This window comes from Panthera pardus, unplaced genomic scaffold (genome assembly GCF_024362965.1).
Source record: "Panthera pardus isolate Hobbes unplaced genomic scaffold, ASM2436296v1 HiC_scaffold_27, whole genome shotgun sequence".
Classification (NCBI taxonomy): Eukaryota; Metazoa; Chordata; class Mammalia; order Carnivora; family Felidae; genus Panthera; species Panthera pardus.
The window spans coordinates 25,651,702-25,671,111 of NW_026526843.1; the positions used below are offsets into that span (position 1 = coordinate 25,651,702).

A 19,410-nucleotide genomic window follows, 5' to 3' on the forward strand; every position below is an offset into this window, starting at 1 on the left:
GGATAGGATGTGGAACAGGGGTGGAATTTTAAATAAGGTGGAAAATGAAAGCCTCCCTGACAAGGTGGCATTCGGACTTAAAGGAAGTGAGGGGTGAGCCATGTTGGTACTGGAGTAAAGAACATTCCAGGCAAAGGAATAATGGGGAAGGTCACATGTTTTCCAAACTTCTTGGAAGGTTATGGGATAATAGGAGGTAAGGTCAGAGAGGTAAGAGAGAGACTGTGAAGAGCCAGACTGGGGGGGAAGTTAAGTCATTGTCAGGACATGGGCTTCTACTCTGAGTGATGTGAGAAGCCCCAGTGATGGCAGGTGGGGACCAGAGGACACGAACATTAGTGGCATATAAACAATTTACTTTCATGACCCAGGAAAAGTCAATTGTATGAGGTGATTGCAATAACAGTGATTGGATCAGGTCAAATCCTGAGTGCACTTGAGCCTCTCCCATTTTCTTCTTACTAATACAGCAAAAGCCTGGAGGTGAAAGTCAGCCTGAATAAGTGAAAGATCAAATGAATTATAGTCTATTTCCAAAGGAAATACAGTCCTATTACCTTCTACGCATATAACAGCAACAGCTAAGCTAATGGCAGTGCCTGGTAGGGGGGCCTGCTTGAGTAAAAATTTATGAATGATTTATAATTAGTCCATTTTTATGGGTTTCTAAAATGCCTGAGAAGATTTTATTTAACTGAGTCATGGGAATGATCAGCCCTTCAATTTCTTTTTGACTATTCATTTGCTTGGCAGACCCTCTGTTCTATAGATGCTGAAAAGGTTAAGCTTCAATCCAGCCCCTGTCCAAATGATAACAAATTGTGAATTTGTGAAATTCAATGAATAAAGATTTACTGTAGCATTAGTGTCTATTTAGAGCCACACAGGATTCTACCCATCTGACAACCTAACCATGCAGAGTGCACAAAATGAACACATTCCAGCGAACTGAATATGCGACACAGAAGTTAATTGCCCTCTGGCCAGTGATAAGGCACCTTCAGTAGAAGTGGGTCTGAACGTTTTTAGCTGCCACTGCACACCATTGGCATCTACCCCCGGGACTCTATCCTTAGACTCTTTGCAGTCTGTGCAGGGTAGAACTTGGTTAATGGCAAGAGCTAACATTGATCGAGAGTGCTAGCTGCGTACCAAACACTGTGCTAAATTCTTTATGATTATTATAGCAGGTGATCCTTACAACAGCCCTGTGGGGTAGGCGTTTTTATAATCCCCATCTTGTAGGTAAGGAAGTTAAGAATCCAAGAGATGAACTGATTTGTCTAGGATCATTTAGATTGTAAGCAGCGAAGTAAGATTAGAATCACAGTCCGGTTCTTTGACCTTAACCGCTTCGTGTGTTCTAAATACCTACATTAGTCAGGTGCTTAGAAGCCTTACAGCCTGGGCCAGTGCTAGTAATACTGCTTAGATGTTGCTGCTGAACATGTGATGTGTAGCGAGAACACTGCGTGTTGATAGGACTCTCCTATTTCCTCCAACTGTGCAATCACATTTACCCTCTCCTCCTTAAATGTAAATGAAGATGAGATGTCTACCTAACGGGGTTGTTGTAGGGATCAGTTGAAATAATCTATGTGGAAGAACCTAGTGCCATACCTAGTATATTAACTAATTATACATGCTTCCAAATCCTTTTGGGTACCCTGTCATGACCTAGCTGTCCATTTTTATCAATGTGATAATATGGATGTTGTCCGGAAAAGGATATTTACAAATTCATTTTAAGGATTAGAAAAGGATAGGTTTTCCGTATATCATTCACATCCCCCTGTCCAATCCTTCTTTCATCCACGGGCATACATCTGGTAAGTAAAAGCTTTATAGTAAATTACTAGATCATATACAAAAGAAACCAGTGTCCTTGGTCTTTATCAGCCCCAGTTGGGCCTCCTGGCATAGTCCCTAACTGGCTGGCCAAGCTAAGATCAATGAATGCCATGTTTAGTCCTTCAAGATAATTTAACCTCCTTCTTTTTTACTGGGTTTTATTTTTTAGTCCTTTAAAATGAAGAGGCCCTAAAAGTAAAATCAGTTAATATTTGATATGTTCATATCTGATACCCTGAGCCTGGCTGTCAGGAGGGTGCCACAGCTTCCAATTCAGAACAATAATAGAACCGGTAATAGTCCAAGAAAAAAAAGAAAGAAAGAAAGAAAGAAAGAAAGAAAGAAAGAAAGAGCAAGAAAGAAACCCACACATGCAGTGTGACTGTCATTTGCACTTCTTTGTAACAGTCTAGACATACTGTATGGAGTGTTATCCAAATGTGATAATTGGTAACTAGATCTTTGTGCACGTATTGGGCTTACCTATAAATTATAATTTGGGGCTTGCATACCATTATTGGTCTGCTTGCCTGCAGCCTTCCTAGGTTCAACAGAAGTCTCACTGTTCTCTAAGAAAACAGAGGTCTTACAGGGTCAGCCCTATATAATAGCAACTATTAAATATGAAGCATTAGCTTGGAATTTATAGCACATAACTAGATGAGAATGTGAGTCCCAGTTTTGAATTGGATCTGTGTTTAGTTTTTAGAATTGATTTTTGAATATCATTTGGACATTTCTATTTATTTAAAATCTATTTGTTTTCAAAAATCAGTTTGGATTGTGGGACTGACAGGTTGAAACCTGTGAGTGCCTGATCTGATTATTACTAGTACGTTTGTCACCGACTGAAAGATAAAGGTGACTGCCCATTTGAAAAGCAGTTTTCCATTGTTCCGTGTATTATGCACCAATTCCAGACATCAGAGAACTCCTTTAATCGGCCTGATGTTTTTGCCAGCTTTTCAGTGCATCCAGATGTTTAATTAGCAGAGTAAAGAGATAATGTGCTAATAGGAGACTGACGACAACGTATTGGAGAGGGAGGTGGCGGTGGCCTCTGAAATCTATAGAAAATCTGCTAATATGATGAATGAGGGGAGAAAGGAGAGCAGAAGGGGACTTCTTACTGCAACAAATCCACGCTTAAAAGTTAGTCATCAGTGAAAAAGAAAGATGTCTACAGAGAAGTAGAAACCAGGGCAAAAAATGCACTGAACAACCAGGGAAGGCAAGAAAGCAGCAAACCGCATTTTAAATCAAAGTAGTGTCTGTGGTACAGGGAATTTTAAACGACCTCATGTGGGGGAAAATATTCCCTGGGTGCCCCAGGGCTACTGTTCCAAATGTCTACTCTCTTGGTGTTCCTGGCTTTCATTGCCCCCAGCTGTGGTCCACCCCTGTCCGCCTCCACAGGGGCACCCACGTCAGGAAGGGAACAAGCCAAAGAGCTGCGTGAAACCAGCGCTGGCAACTTTCATCATCAGCCTTAAGGAGCCGGTGATCCATCTGAACCTCCCTGTTCCACTGCCAGCCAGGAAGATTAGCATCTTTATATTTACCCTTGTTAAACATCTAAATTAGAGCTACTTGTCTGCTTTAAGGACCTTGGAAGGACTTTAATTTTTTTGCTTGTTGGGGGTGGAATGAAGTGTCCATATGCTCAGTTAATCACTCCAGCCCCTTCTCTTTGCACGTAGTCTCTTGTAATACTTACTGCACTTTTAACTCGTGTAAGAGTCAGCTGTTTATACACCTGTTTCTCCTACTAAACTCTGAGCTCCTGAAAACAGGAAAAGAGTCTTTTTCTCTATTTACTTCCCCAATCATCTAACACAGTGTTTTTGCACCTATTAGATTCTCAGATGGTCTCCCCTCCTCCTGTAACCCTCTGCCCCTCATCAATTCCTCTACCAAAGAATGCAATCTTTATGTGATTTTTTTATTAGTACAACCAGAGATTCGAGAGTCTTGAGTAAATAGTGAAGGCCTACAAAATGAAAGAGAGCAACTCATCACATTCATATACCTGAGATTTATTAGTACTTGCATCAAATAACCGCGGTTAGGAACAAGTAAGGACTAGTTGATTCTACAAATTCCAAAAAAAAAATGGTTCTGAAACAGTAGTGTGCCTCAGATTCACTCACAGTAAATATGCATAATCCTGGGCTTGAAGAAATTCTGATTTAATAGGTGGGGCTCAAAAATGTGTATATTTAATAAGCTCCCCAAGATAATTGGCTACACATTTGAAAATCACTGCCCTGCCCCAGACACAAATTATCACTATGAGAATGCCCACTTCTATTTTGAGAATTACCACTAGACAAGAATATTAGGAGATGTTTTAAAAAACACAAACAAATTCAAGTTGGCAAGCATTTGTTAATTGTGTGCTCATGAATGCACATGGTGTGAGAAATTCAAAAGAACTCTAAGAATAGTTGCTATCCTGGAGGAATGGCCTTGCTGAGGAAGAAGGAAACTTCTAAAGAGAGTGATACCTAATGGAAGACTCTATCCAAATGTACACAGTACAGTACAGCCCATAAATGCTGGAGAATTCAGGGAAGAAAGATTTATGAGCAAAATAGTTTGCGCCATCTAAACTCAGAGTAATTTTTCATGAGAAACATGCAAATTTAATAGATCCTAAACTCAAAACATGGACAGTTACCTTTGTCTGTATTCTAGATTTTTCTCCATCTGTGCATATTTTAAACAGTGTTGTTTCTCTTGAAGCTAAATTTCAAAAAAGCATATTTTTTTTTCAGATGGTTTGACTGACTGTGTGGACCCTGATTGTTGTCAACAAAGCAACTGTTATGTAAGTCCCCTCTGTCAGGGCTCACCAGATCCTCTTGACCTCATTCAGCAAAGCCAACCCCTCTTCTCTCAGCACACTTCGAGACTCTTCTATGATCGAATCAAATTCCTCATGGGCAAGGACAGTACTCATGTCATTCCTCCAGAGATCTCATTTGACAGCAGGTATGTATGTATTTATTTTGTTTCTTAATAAACAGTGGTCATGGTTTTCCTTAACTGTGAAAGGAAGAGGTCTTCTAAAAGTCACGCTACTTTCCATTCCACACAGTATGTATCAATTCCTTTTGTAGGCATCTCTGGAATACCCAAGACCTTACTGTTTGGTTAAGAGTGAGAAGCCATTTCTTGAGATTCTTTATCGTAAAAGATACACATATAAATGTGTGTGTGTGTGTGTGTGTGTGTGTGTGTGTGTGTATACAGTTGACCCTTGAACAACACAGGTTTGAATTTCACGGATCCACTTATATGTGGGTTTTTTCACAGTACAACACAACACTGCAAATGTATTTTCCTTATGATTTTCTTGATACCATTTTTTCTCTAGCTTACTTTATTGTAAGAATACAGTATACAATACATATAACATACAAAATATGCATTAATCAGTTGTTTATGTTCTTAGTAAGGCTTCTGGTCAACAGTGAGTTATTAGTGGTTAAGTTTTTGAGGTATCAAAAGTTATATGTGGATCTTCCAACTTCATGGGGGAACCCTAACCCCTGTGTTGTTCAAGGGTCAACGGTACACACACACACACACGCACACACACACACGTACAGTATGTATTATTTGTAGCAAAGCACAGATGAGGCTTTTAATGACAAAAACAGGATGGAAGTATAATTTGCAGATTTATTGTTTAGCTTCTGGATTTATCCCTTGAAAACTCCTGAATTTCAAAAGCCAAATGTTGTTTTATTCCTTGATGTAAAACATTTCTATATGAAAGACTTGGCTGAATTTGACGTCTTAATGTGAAATACAAGACTTGTGAAAATCTGTCTTCTAAGAAAGCTCAAATGCATGAATTGTCACTAAGACATGAGACCAAAGCCCAACCCAGTAGGTAAAGAATTTTTTCAAGATTAACTTACTTGTTTGAAGTATAATCACATGAATTTGCTCATTGCTATATTCTCTGCTTCATCTTCAGCAATGATATATTTTACTAATTAGCACTAGACATAAATGAGTCACTGAAGTCAACATTTCTGGTCTCTTAAAAATGTCCTCCTGTGTTCATTTCACTACCTTCTAGATTGTTACAAATGGGAATTTGAAACATGCAAAATATTTGTCCAGTAGCCCCTGTCTACACCGTGCCCGCTTAGTTGCATCGTGGTGGGTGCTATCAGTCCCCAGAAGAAAACTCAGTCAAGAGTTTATATTAATACAAATGATAATCTAAGAAAATTACCACTCAATCTTGAGCTACACAAAGTAGTAAACGAAAAAAGCCCAGATGTGCATGGAAATTTAAAACATTCAGCAGCATCCTTTCCACAGATTGTATGTAAGAACTGATACTGAAACTTAAAGCGTCCTCATTGTTTTTATTATTGTTCGGGAGTGACCTTTTAGGTGTCTGACAGAACCCCAAACCTGTTCTGCCAGGGGATCGAGTTTGTCTTCTCCCAAGAGACTTAGTCCTCCCCATTCTGAAGTGTTTCTGCCAGCTCAGTAACAACTCCGGGGAAACTTTGTGATGGGCTGCAGTCAAAGTCATGATTTAGGTAGTGGAGGCTTATTTGTTGTCCACCAGGGAAACAAAAGGAACAAAACACAGCCATTCCCCCCACTCTCCCTGCAGCTTTCTCCGTGCTTAGGGAAAAGTGAGTCCAAAACAAAACAAAACAAAAAAAGTAAAAGAAATAGCAACCTCCATGTCACGGAGGTATGTTAAATGACTCACTGAACTCAAGTCAAGAGAGACAGTCAGGACCTGAGAGAGGCAGGAGATGAGTGGTCATGACCCAGAGCAGGACACTGGCGCGATAAGCTTTGCAAAGTGAAGAGAGACTTCCACCCTTGTGGTTTGGCTTCAGGCTCCAGCCACTTGCCAGCGCTGGCAGAGTGAACAGACCTATTCCTCGCGGTAGCTAATGCCCCCTCCTTCTCCCGGTTTGACCGAGTTGTCTTCATCCTTCTGTCAAATGCTGCAAGTTATCATTTGGCGCTGCAAGTCACATTTGAATTCAGAACGACAGGTCCCCTTCATCCAGTGGTCTCAGCTATTACAGACCTATCGAATCTGTCAGAAAAGGCGCAGGTCTTTTCCAAGGGATAGAGTTGAGGGCAAGCAGTCTAGCTCTATTGCCTCTAAGAGATAAGCCCTTGCGATATCACTCTGGGTAACGTAAATCCGACTCTGATCACATATATGAATAATAATGGTTACATCGAAACAGTACCTTTTTCATTTGCAAAGCCCTCGAGCAGGCATTATTTCATTTTACCCTCACAGTAGCCCCGTGAACTATACATCTTTGTGCTAGTGCATTTTAGGCATGAGGAAACAGGTTCAGAGAGATTAAATAACTGGCCCCGCGTCACACAGCCACCGAGTTTGTATCGTAGCAGCTCTTACAACCTTTCTGTTATGCCACAGCTGCCCCATTTCAGCCCGTCCTTAACTAAACCTGGTGGCTTGGATCTAATTTATACTGGATGAGTTATGTCGGGGTCACCACAAGAAAAAAAAACAAGTGAAGTTAAAAATCCAGTTCTATTTAATACATTTCCATGACGTTATTTGCAGACTTCCTGTTGGTAGAAGAACACGGTTGAATGACGGCTAAGATGGGTCTTTCCTATATGCAAATCGTTATTTGGCAATTATTATGTGTCAGGCTTCATACTAAGCTTTTACATGTGCTATCTCATTTAATCCTTACCCAAACTCCATGTGGTGGACACTGTTATTATGCCTACTTTCCATGTGAGGAAACAAGAACTGAGGTGTTAATAAGTAAGTCGTTTGCCCAAGTTCACAATCAGTGAGTGTCAGAGCCAGGATTTGAACCCAAGTAGACTGGTGCCGAGAGCTTGACCTCGAAACCACTATGCCAAGCCACTTTGGCTCTTTGGAAGGCTGGGATGGCTAACCCTGAGAAGACTTACAGTCCTTATATATCCCTGACTGTGGAGTTGCATGCTTCAGACAGATCTAGAATGTTTATGTGCCATAATCAGGCAAACCACTCTGCTTGTTTGCTTCTGCCACATAATTGAGAGATAGCTGGATAAGCCGACGAAGAAAGCCTTGTCAAGGGGCTCATTGGCCTCCTGGCAAAATGTGACCCCACAGCTGACTCACCACTGAATGTTGCCACCATCAGAAGCCTTCGGAGCTCAAGACAGTGGCGCGCAGGTGACTAATTGTTGCAAGGACACGTAAAGGTTAAACATCTGTTCATCCTTGTGCATCCAAGTGAGACTAGCTTTTGTTGTTTCAAGTTTGCTCCACTGGCACGTGAGAGCACACGAAATGTGTACCTCCCGTGCCCCGTGATGGCATCATGTCACTGTGAACATGTAACCTGCCCACGGTCGCATCTCTAGCAAGCCCAATTCGGTTACCGTTTTTTCCCTCAATACCTTTTACCCTGTAGCCTGAGTTTCATCTTTTCGATCTACTCCAACGTGACTACAAAGTAAACCACCTATTATACGTGCTCTGTATGACTTATTACTTTTTAATAATGTAAATAGGTGAACAGAAGCATTATTGATCTTCAGTGTCTAAGCATTTAATCACTATTAATAATGTAAAAGGTTTTTATAAATATGTAAAAACAAGAGTACATTAAACTAAACGACAGCAGTAATTTGCAAAGCCAGACATTTCACTAGCCATCACTAATGGAGAAGTGCATTTAAAAAACAAAATCCTACCAGGGTTAGTGCAACCGCCAACAGCAAGGTCTGGCCAAACTCATTTGTCCGTTTTGTAGCCATGAGAGGCTGACCCCACATCAATCCATGTCAGGCGTCTACACCAGAGGTTGCTTAGCATCAGCCCGCAGATGTGTTTTGTTTGGCCCAGCATTTAGAAATTAGAAGATCTGATATAAAAATTGGAAGGTTTGCGTTCCTTAGAAAATTTGCGAAGTGCGGCATCTCTGCACCCATGGCCGTGACATAGGTGACTGCCTCTCTGGATAGGATGTGACATGTCTCTCCAGTCACCATTCCCTGCTCCCCTTACACCCGGCTCACTTCCATCCCATTCAATGGCACGCCTGGCCCGGCTGGAGTTAGAGTTGGTAACCTCTGGACTACACAGCTTTTATAGCCTTCCTTGGAACGACCTCAAGTGTTTGGTTTGTCTTTCTTCTCTGTTTCCCTGAGGATCTTTAAAAATCTCATCTTACCATTTTACTTAATTCGGGGCCTTTTACTATGTTGGTTTAAAAAGAAAAAAAAGGTGACTGAACATGAACCAGAAATCACATGAATGGAATGATATTTCCACCCTTAGTTCACCAGGGCACCTGTGTATACCCTGTGAATAGTTCGTATACACTCTGCCTCACACCTTAGGCCAGTCACTCCCTTGAGGCAGGGGATTTTAACCGATGGCATCATGTATCACCAGTCACGACTCAGATAGTCCAGGTCCCACTTGTAGTAGGAGCAAAATGGTTACTTTCTATGAGAAGGACATTGAGAGGCATTTGGCTATTGTGTTTATCACTTAGAAGGGTTTTAAGAACAATCTAAAGATTTAAAAATTTGCAGCAATACTGTTGGGTGAAGTTATGGCAGCCTCTTCTGCCCACTCCTGGTAAATGCCCACCCTTAGTTGAAAAGTTCTAGAGTTGGGACCAAACTTAGTACAGCATTACGTACATAACAGCACTGTTAGCAGGGTGCAGAGCCAAGAGGTTAAGCAAAATGATAGGTTTCTTCTAGTGTCTATGAAGTTGCTATATTTCAGTTTCTTGCTCCATACTGGGATTTATACAGTATTAGCTCTGGATTGTTCCAATTGCTAAATCATAAGTTCTTTGAGGACGAGGACCGAGTCTGATTTGTTCTCTCCTTGTTTTGATTATCTATTGCTGTGTAGAAAACTACTCCAAAACATAATGGGTTCAAATATATTTTATTATTATATATCATGAGTCTGTGGGTCAGAAATTCACACAGGGTATGGCCAGGATGTCTTGTCTTTTCTTGGTGACGTTTGGGCTCTCAGCTTGGATAACTCAAAGAGCTGGGGCCTGGAACAGCTGGATAACAGCCAGGAATCCCTCCTTCTACATACAGCCTTTCTACTTGGGCTTCCCATTGGCATGGCCGCCAGCCTTGAGTTTGTCAGAACTCATATATGGTGGCTCACGGCTCCGAGAGGGAGCATTCCAAGAGACGAGAAATGGAAGATGCCGGTCTCTTAAAGCCTGTGTCCAGAAATTTTAACAGTGTCACTTATGTTACATGCCGTTAGTTACGGAAGTCACAGAGCTTGCCCAGATTCAAAGTGGGGGAGACATAGATCCCCCCTCATGATGAGAGAAGTATCAAAGAATTCGTGGCCATCTTTAATCTATCATACCACTGTATCCCAGAGTCTAACACAGTACTTAGCAAAAAGCCGGGAAAGAAGGAGTGAGTGACTCCATTGTAGTAATATTGAAGGGTTCTTCTCGTATTTGCCAATGAAAAACTCATTTTTGTTGCCTAGAACACACAGATGATATTAGGACCTCAAATAAGTCAATTCCCAAATGTAGAACCAGCCTAAAGGTAAGATTACTGTTCTCCAAATAGCACAGGAACAAATTCATAAAAGATGAAGTGATTATCTAACAGCAGCAAAGTAATTACTCTTTTTTTTTTTTTAACCTTATGAGACATTCCACCACTGTCAGAGCCTGCCCATAATTGACATCATTTATAACTTTGTACAAGCGTCAATAATTCTCTCTTCCTTCAATGGGCTAGATAATCAAAATTTAGAATCAAGAAAAAATCAGAAAATAAGGAGCAATATCAAGAAGGCAATATGAAGGCTGCCGTGAACTGGCTCCCTTTGGCACACGTCGTCATTCTGTCTCATGAGAAAAACAAAGACAAGTGCCCCCGAGCAAATGGAAGTACTATAATGCCTAGAGCATGGCATTCTTGGCAAACTCTTGACAGACGCAAGCCTTCCCCCTCCCTTACTACACCCCGCTCGGTAATAAAACCTTGATTCATGCTCCTGATTATTCATGATACCTGGTAACAGCCATAATTACTTAACATAACTTGTTTAATAAAACATGCTTCTCTGCACTTAGTTGAGGTGGAAATTTATACCATTGGAAATCCTGTGAATGGCAAAATGAATGATTGAATCAAGAGTGAGGTTAAGGTGGGGAAGGTTGCAGGGAGATGGGTCACTGCTGCAGAACCTGCTGATCTTGAATAGGGACTAGGGCTTAAAAACAAGCATACCTGAGCACCTGGGTGGCACTCTCTCTCTCTCAAAATAAATAAATATTAAAAAAAGAGTAACCATACTTTATAGATACTAATTACTGCTTTTTAAAATTTGTGTTTTACTGAAGTATTAGCATGTCCAGAGTAACCAAGGACTTTATTTTTGTAAATTTTTTAATGTTTACTTGTTTTTGAGAGAGAGAGACAGAATGTGAGGAGGGGAGGGGTGGAGACAGAGGGAGACACAGAATCCAAAGCAGGCTCTAGGCTCTGAGCTGTCAGCACAGAGCCTGACGTGGGGCTTGAACTCACGGACCGGACCACAAGATCATGACCTGAGCCAAAATCGGACACTTAACTGACTGAGCCACCCAGGCACCCCTAAAGTAACCAAGGACTTTAAATTCTTCCAGAAGAGGTATCAAATTCTTCTGCCATCCCCAATAGAATATCCTGATGTCAGCTCTTTTTTTTTAAAGAGGCTATGTCTTCACTCATTTATTCAACAGATATTTCTTGAGTGCCCACTGTGTGCCAGGAACTACACGAATGGGAGGAAACAAAAGAAACCACGTCCCTTTATTCAGAGCTCCCCTTACGTTCTAGTGTTAAAGGCAGTCAAAACATCAAGTAAATGCATACATAATTAAATTAATTACAAATTGCAGTAAGTTCTGTGGATTCTGAAACATCAGGTTTTTAAGGGAGCTTGGAGTTTATCAACACAGGGGTCTCAAATTCAACTGCTTGAACCTAAGTGATGTAAGACAAGAGGTATTCTAACAAAGACAAAGTCATTAAATGATGACAGAAGTGAGACTGACCGGGACATTTTCAGCAGTAGCTCCGAGATGGGACTAATTAACTCAGGTGAGCATGAAAAGCTGCTAAAATTGACGCAAACGGGAGACTATTGATAACTTGTAAGAAAAACACAAAGCTTATTTGGACCGTGAGCAGCTTAACTATTTGCAAGAAGCTTCGTTCTTTGAAGTGTGGGGCTGGAAGTAATTTTTTCCTACAATGTAAAATGTTTGTATTAAACAGATGAATTCCATGGGAAAAATCAATCAGCAAAACATTCTCATTTACCACAATGAAAAAAATTCCCATTAACAACACTCTGGCATCATTTATAACGATGGATCCTATAGTTTCTTTAAAGATAATCCACCTGGAGGAAGATTAATCATTTCACTCTTAAGATCGATGAACATTACAATGTTTATTTGGTCCATTTATTCATTTGGTGATGGGCACTGTCCTAGGCTCTGGGCCACAGCAGACAAAGTACCTTCCCCATACGGTCTAGTGAGGAAGAATGATGATGAAAAAGGTAGGGGGCACCTAGGTGGCTCAGTCGGCTAAGCGTCCGACCTCGGCTCAGGTCATGATCTCACGGCTCATGGGTTCGAGCCCCTTCGGGCTCTATGCTGGCAGCTCAGAGCCTGGAGCCTGCTTCAGATTCTGTGTCTCCCTCTGTCTCTGCCCCTCCCCTGCTTGTGCTCTGTCTCTCACTCTCTCTTTCAAAAAATAAATAAACGTTAAAATAAAAAGGAAAAGGTAAATGTCAGGTAGGTAAAGTACTTTCAAATGAAATAAAGGTTAGGGACAGAGAGTGACCATTTTAATAATACTTTTTTAAATGTTTTTAAATTTTTTATTAGAGAGCATGCACGTGAGAGGGGCAAAGGGAGAGAGAGAAAGAATCCCAAGCAGGCTCCCCGCTCAGCACAGAACCCAATGTGGGGCTTGATCCCACAACCCTGGGATCATGACCTGAGCCAAAATCAAGAGTCAGGTGCCCAACTGACTGAACCACCAGGTACCTCCAGAGAGTGACCATTTTAGACAGAGTGGTCCAGGAAAGCCACTCTGGGGAAGTGACACTAGAGCAGAGACCTCATAGCATTCATCTATATCTTAGATGATCTTGGACCCTTATGCAATAGACTGTCACACAAGCCAGGGCCTGGCGGCGACTTTTAGGGACCCACTAAATCAGGATTCTGTGGCATTATATGAAAAGAAAAGGTGTAAAACAAACCTTTCTCAACAATTACTATATACTGTGTACTAGGTTTTACTATACAGGGATGGGGTGCCTATTCTCTAGGAGTAGTGCATTGAGAAAATTTGAATAGCTCAGACCAACTGAATAACCTCTAGCAAGAAATCAGCAATAGCTCAGACTATTTTAGTCCTGAAAAGAAAAAAAAAAATAGCAGATCCATCAATTAGTGTTGAACTCAAAAGAGATTAAACATATAGAAAGCACTCGCTGATTTGGAATTAGGAAAAAGAAGAGGTAAGAATAGCTTGTATTTTCAAATATCTAAAATCCAATGGTATTCAAGCATTCGTGGAAGCAACACTCACACTTTCATCTACACACAGGTAACCCCCCCGAAGGTCTATAACATGATCATTTGTAATTTTGCTGAGATACAAATTTGAATCCATATGTTTTCTCTTTAACTTTTTCACCAATCTGCTAGTTAAGGTTCTCCAAGTCTATTTGCTAATAGCAGGTTTTTGTGTAGTTAGAATCTAGGAACATGAAAAACATGATACCGAGTATACAACTAAGGGTTGATAAACACACAATACAACAATTACTGAGTAAATTGAATAAGCTAAGAACTGGGAGACGCTCTTCCTAGAGCATCAGCATCTGCAAATCTATCTCGTGTTCACCTTGCTTTCTGAAGCGAAGAACTGCATATGACCTGCCCACATTTGGAAAAGGAATTCCAAGTGTGGTTTGGCCCGGCCATGGTCCCTCGCAGTTCTGTTTGTCTTACCATGTTGCTTTTCCTGAGCAACCTCCTTCGCTTATCGCTTCTGCAGTTTTCATCCTAAGTGGGAAGTTAAAATCATTGCTACTTGCTAATAAACCACTTTGATCTCGTTTATATGAAAGGTGTTACGTATGTGAAGACGGGATCTCCTGATTTTTCAGACAACTATTTTGTCTAATGCTAAAGTTTAGGAAACACATTATAAAAATTACAAAGTGCTGAAGGTTCCAAGATATATAGTGCTGACTAGCTCCTGAAATCAGCAGTCAACACCTAAAGGTACCAAAAAGAAAGAACGTGTGACTTTCACTTCCTTGCAAACGCTCTTGGGCAAAGAAGAACAAAAAGAAATCAGAGCACAAATCTTCAAAAGGCTGTTCAATTGATTGTGGTATTTTGGCACTCAGATGTTCTGAGATGCTTAATAATTGTGATTAGTAATACCAGTAGCTATCTATCTACAGCTTATCTCAGTAGGAGTAGGGATTTTCTGACATTTTATCCATCTTACTGCCCCATTAAGAAATTCAAAAGGCTCAACTCCTTATTACTTACTTCTTAGCCATACTATTTGCTTGCGGTGGCCGTAGCCGGTTCTGTCATCTAAATGTGTGTCTAGAGAGGGCAGAGTAAATGCAGGCTTGGGGAGAGGGAATGAGTGACACGTGGCCGCTCATCTGCACTCCACACACAGCACGTAGAAAGTACGCAGCGGTTCGTGAATGTCTCCAGGAGCCCAGGCCCTATGGAAAGCGATAGCACCATCTTTCTAGGTGAGCTCTTTATGTTCATTTATAGCCACATTTTTTCCATCTTAAGAAAGATCTGCAGTATAGCTCAGGCCCCTTAGAATCCAGGTCCAAAGGCCTCCACCGCTCTGCCACTTTCGAGCCGTGTTAAGTTGAGCAAGTTGTGTTTTTTTTTAACCTCTCTGGCTGTTTCCTCATTTTTTAAAACAGGCTAGTAATTGTGTACCAACCCAAGGTTATATTGATACTAAATGAAATAAGATAAAGAAAGTGCTCAGAGTAATAAGTCCTTCATAAGTGTTCTATTTATGTAAGTTTGTGTATGTTATATATATTTAACAAGTACCAGGGGACACAATAGAGTTCCATTAGAAAGGTACAGTTCATAAGACAATCATTTTACTTGGTTGTTTTATTGTTAATGACATGTTTATGAGGTGGCTGAAGACAGGGCAGGGAAAAGTCACAGCGGTGATGACCAGCAAGGCCAAGCTAGAACTGGTGTGGGTGGAGCTAGGCCTCACGTTTTCCTCGTTTTCCTCAGTGGAAGGAAGAGTAACCCGTGGCCAGGCTATAGCCAATCAGACAGCCTTCCCGTATATTTAAGGCCTATCCGTTATTTGAAGGGCAGATTCGCAGAGAAGTGACAGGAAAGGTTAATGAGGTTAATAAAACCCCATAGGGCTGATTACAAAGAACCATTGGAGTGATGTGTAACACAGGCAAAATCCAAACGAAACCAAACCAACTAAAAACCAACTTGACGCTATTCGGGAGTCGCAAGGGCTTACAGGACAAATATTTCAGGATTCAAATTCTGGACAAAAATAATCATGTGTCTAAATGAAGCAAACTGGCACTTACGCAGTCCTGAAAATGTGACTGTGTCGTCAGTTTTCTTATTGCTTCAAAACACTTGATCTTTTTCCCATTACTTTGGGGATCTCAGGCATCCAAAGCAAGCCTGCTTTTGACAAGCAATTACCAGGGCAGATGGGAAAATAGCCACCGTCCTCAGGGTGAGTGCCCCCATTTTGTTTTACTTGAAACATCGCTAGCCATGAGGAAAATAATTCTGCTTAAAAAGCTATCTGCATTTTCAATGGCACCACCTTTCCCAGAATGTCCTAGAATGTTGATGGGTAATGCTTCCAGCTGCTTTTAACGTTACCCATTTAGTAGGTATTATTTATTTGGGCCAGTGACCAACTGAGTAGGATTAAATCTGCCCGCAATATTTCAGTAAAAACTAATGAGATTTTATTGGGTTTGCATATGAACATTCACTGCATTCACATTTTCAGAACATGAAAACAGGTTTGTGCTATGCCATTAAGTATTTTCATGGTGCTGTACCCGCTTAGATAACATGTATCAAAAACCCAGCCTGTGCTGTGTGGAAACCCCCCAAATATCTGAATATTAGAACCCTCAATTGTATTTAAATTATGAGATACCACATCGTAATTGTATGGCAATATATAAAGGAATGATGGGGTTAGTGTTCATAAATTAAGCATGCGAGGGGGACTGTTCATTCATTCTTCCCAGTCACAGGGGCACCATTTAATTCCCTGAAGTAGTCAATTATCAAACAAAACTCTCATGAGGAGAAAGTCCTCATGCACAATCCGGAATGCTGGCTTCTAATAAATGAACTGTAAGGCATCTGTCGCACAGGAACCTCAAAGCAGTCTCTGAAACCTTTGAAGCAGTGCCATGAGGGTAGGTTCTAAGTATCTTACATCTTCATGTAAAAATATTTGCCTTGAAAGTCTACGAAGCTCTCTTGAGCATGTGCTGTGTACACCAGGCACTGGGAAGGACACAGAGAGGAAAATCACAGTCCTTGCCCTGGAGTAGACTATCTAATAGAAAAGACACACAGATGTACAACTCTTATCCAAGACAGGCTATGACTAGTGCAATAACACGAATCCAAACACTGTCTAAAGAGAATAACAAGGATGGGGGAAATTGACACTTATTTAACACAGACAAATCAGGTTAAAACATGTTTTCATTTTATGATCTCTGGATTTGAAGGAACCCTACGGTTCATCTCATAGTCCAACCTCCACTTTGTCATGACACCTTCAACACAACTCCCCAAACTATAATTTGGCAGGGGTGCCTGGGTGGCGCAGTCAGTGAAGCGTCCGACTTCGGCTCAGGTCATGGTCTCTCGGTTCATGACTTCGAGCCCCGTGTGCTGGCAGCTCAGAGCCTGGAGCCTGCTTCCAATTCTGTGTCTCCCTCTCTCTCTCTGCCCCTCCCCCGCTCTCTCACTCTCTCTCTCTCTCAAAAATAAATAAACATTAATAAATTTTGTTAAAAAATATACAATTTGGCAAACCGTTTATATAGATGAGTTAAAAATTCATGCCTCACAGATTTATTTCATCACGGTATGATCGTGAACCAGTTAGTGACTTGCCTGCCTTTATATGGCTTATGTCCTGTGCCTCCCTCTTCAGGAGTACATACACTTTAATCGGCTGACCGTGTTCTGGTCTTGCTTTCACTAAAACAGTTGTTCTCAAACTTTGGTCTTTAGCAGCATCAGCGTCACTTGGGAACTTGCTACAAATGCACATTCTCGGGCTGCATTCCAGACCTATGACTCAGTAACTGGGTCTGGAGCCCAGGGGACTGTTTTACCAAGCCCTCCGCGTGATTCTGCTGTGTGATCAAGTTTGAGAACCCCTCAGGGCACCTGGGTGGATCAGTCAGTTGAGCGTCCAACATCGCTCAGGTCATGATCTCACGGTTGACGAGTTCGAGCGTCGGGCTCTGTGCTGACAGCTCAGAGCCTGGAGCCTGCTCTGGATTCTGTGTCTACCTCTCTTTCTGCTCCTCCCCTACTCACGCTCTGTCTCTCCCTGTCTCAAAAATAAATAAATAAATAAATAAATAAATTTAAAAAACATTAAACAATTTTTAAAGAAAAAAAAGTTTGAGAACCACTGATCTGTATATGAGAAAGATTACCGGGAGGGACCGAGCACCAATACCACAGTTCCTGAATTACACTCTAAAGAGAAGAGCCTTTCTCCAGTACATGATGGCAGTGGATGAGCTGTTTTAGCCCAAGTGACACAATCTACAACCGTGCAACTTGACAATATAATAAGCCTGCGGGGATGTCGGGTAAGCATTGAGCCACACCTCCTATGCCGCAGGTTTCTGTCCCAAATAACGACTCCTACAAGAATTTACAGGGCAGGATTCCAGCACTGGTGAGCCGAGGACCCACACGGCCTCTCTCATCCCGGTCCTCAACACTCTCTCTTGACCAGAGCTGTCAGCTCTGGAAAGGATTTCATCTGTTCCTACGGAGAAAACAACCTAACCTGCCCAGCTGCCGCTAGATCCCCTGCTGGCCAGGACCTTGATTTTGAATGTTACCCTTCAAAGGTTGCTTGTGCTCAGGTTAGCAACAAAAGCAAATAGTTACAACTTCCCCGGCTGGCGCCTCATTTTCCTTAGGAAACATTTTAATCAGAAATACAATGCAGTAAATTACATCTTCTTTCAGCAGTTTAGTTTTCAGCGTTGTTTTTCAAACCAGCTCTTGGGCTTGAGGTTGATGCTTTTGCCTGAGGTGTTGAATGAATATTGGAAATTTGACACTGAAGACAAAAGACAGCAAATAAGAAAAGAGGAGAAAGGAACCAAAAGTTTATTGAAGGCTAGGGATAATTTGACTATGCCATGAAAATAGCAAATACAGGAGGAATTAGACCTTTTGCATCAGAATGGTCTAACAAGCAGCTTGTTAGTTAAATAAGGCTCCGGGTAAAGTGTATTCTGACTTGCATTTCCCAGGATGCCTGCTCTTCAGACCGAGCTCCAGACGCCTAGGGGATGCGGCATTTAGTTAAAGGGAGAAGCGGTTCCTTCGGTTCCTTCGGGCTTGCCGCTTTAGCATAGTGACAGTGAGTTAGACAGCTTGGCAGCAGCCTGTATTCTCCACAGAAAGAGAAAACAAACACTTGGGGAGGGGTGATCTTCCCCGTACGTGTTCCTAAAGTCACACTGGTCATGTCCATCTAAGTTCAAGCTCATCTTGCTCTAATCCAGATCAGCAGGGAGAGGTTCTTGTTCTGAAAGATTCAAGGAAGGAAAGCATCCCAGTCACGTCTGTGAATCAAAGAAGGAGAGTGAGCACCAAGTACACGAACGCACACACAATCCACACAAAAGACCGTCACGCTGGGCGCGTACCTGCTGTACACATTTGCAGAGCCAGCTTTTTGACAGTCGCCTCTGTTACCTGATTTGAAAGACTCAGTTCCATATATTTAATTTAAAAAGTTTCAGAAAAGGACAGGCCCTTGAAGGATTAGGATTCACATTGACAGTAGTTTTGATGTGGCAAAAATTTAAGAATTCAAGATGTTTCCCCAAGACGGGCCAGGGACAGGCCAAGTACAAATACTTCCTTTAGGTGGTGATTTGAAGACACCAGAGACTCTCTGGGAGAGGAAACAGGGAGACCCCACAATCGGAATGATGAAGAGCACAGAAAGTAAAGTTGTGGTCCCACCAAAGCCAGCCCCCCGCCATACCCAGCTCACTGCTTCAACAAGGGCCTAACCTAGGAAAAAGATGAATTCTACAGGTCGCCTGGGATAGGAGAAGCATAATCCCAACCGATGACGTAAATGGGGGGGAGAGTACATTTCAGTGGCTGTGTGACTCAGGAAAAATAAAGTAGGTACAAGGATACCATCTACAATTATGAA

At 41.6% G+C, this 19,410-nt stretch overlaps 1 protein-coding gene across 6 annotated transcripts in view; it reads left to right on the forward strand.

Annotated features, from left to right (window-relative positions):
• Nucleotides 1-19,410, forward strand: part of TENM1 (teneurin transmembrane protein 1) — a 781,688-nt gene that overhangs the window by 610,018 nt on the left and 152,260 nt on the right. For all 6 annotated transcript variants that reach the window (XM_019438138.2, XM_019438139.2, XM_053892078.1 and 3 more), the window contains one exon: nt 4,629-4,845. In XM_019438138.2, the coding sequence (XP_019293683.1) occupies nt 4,629-4,845 (217 nt within the window). The remainder of the gene's footprint in view (nt 1-4,628; nt 4,846-19,410) is intronic.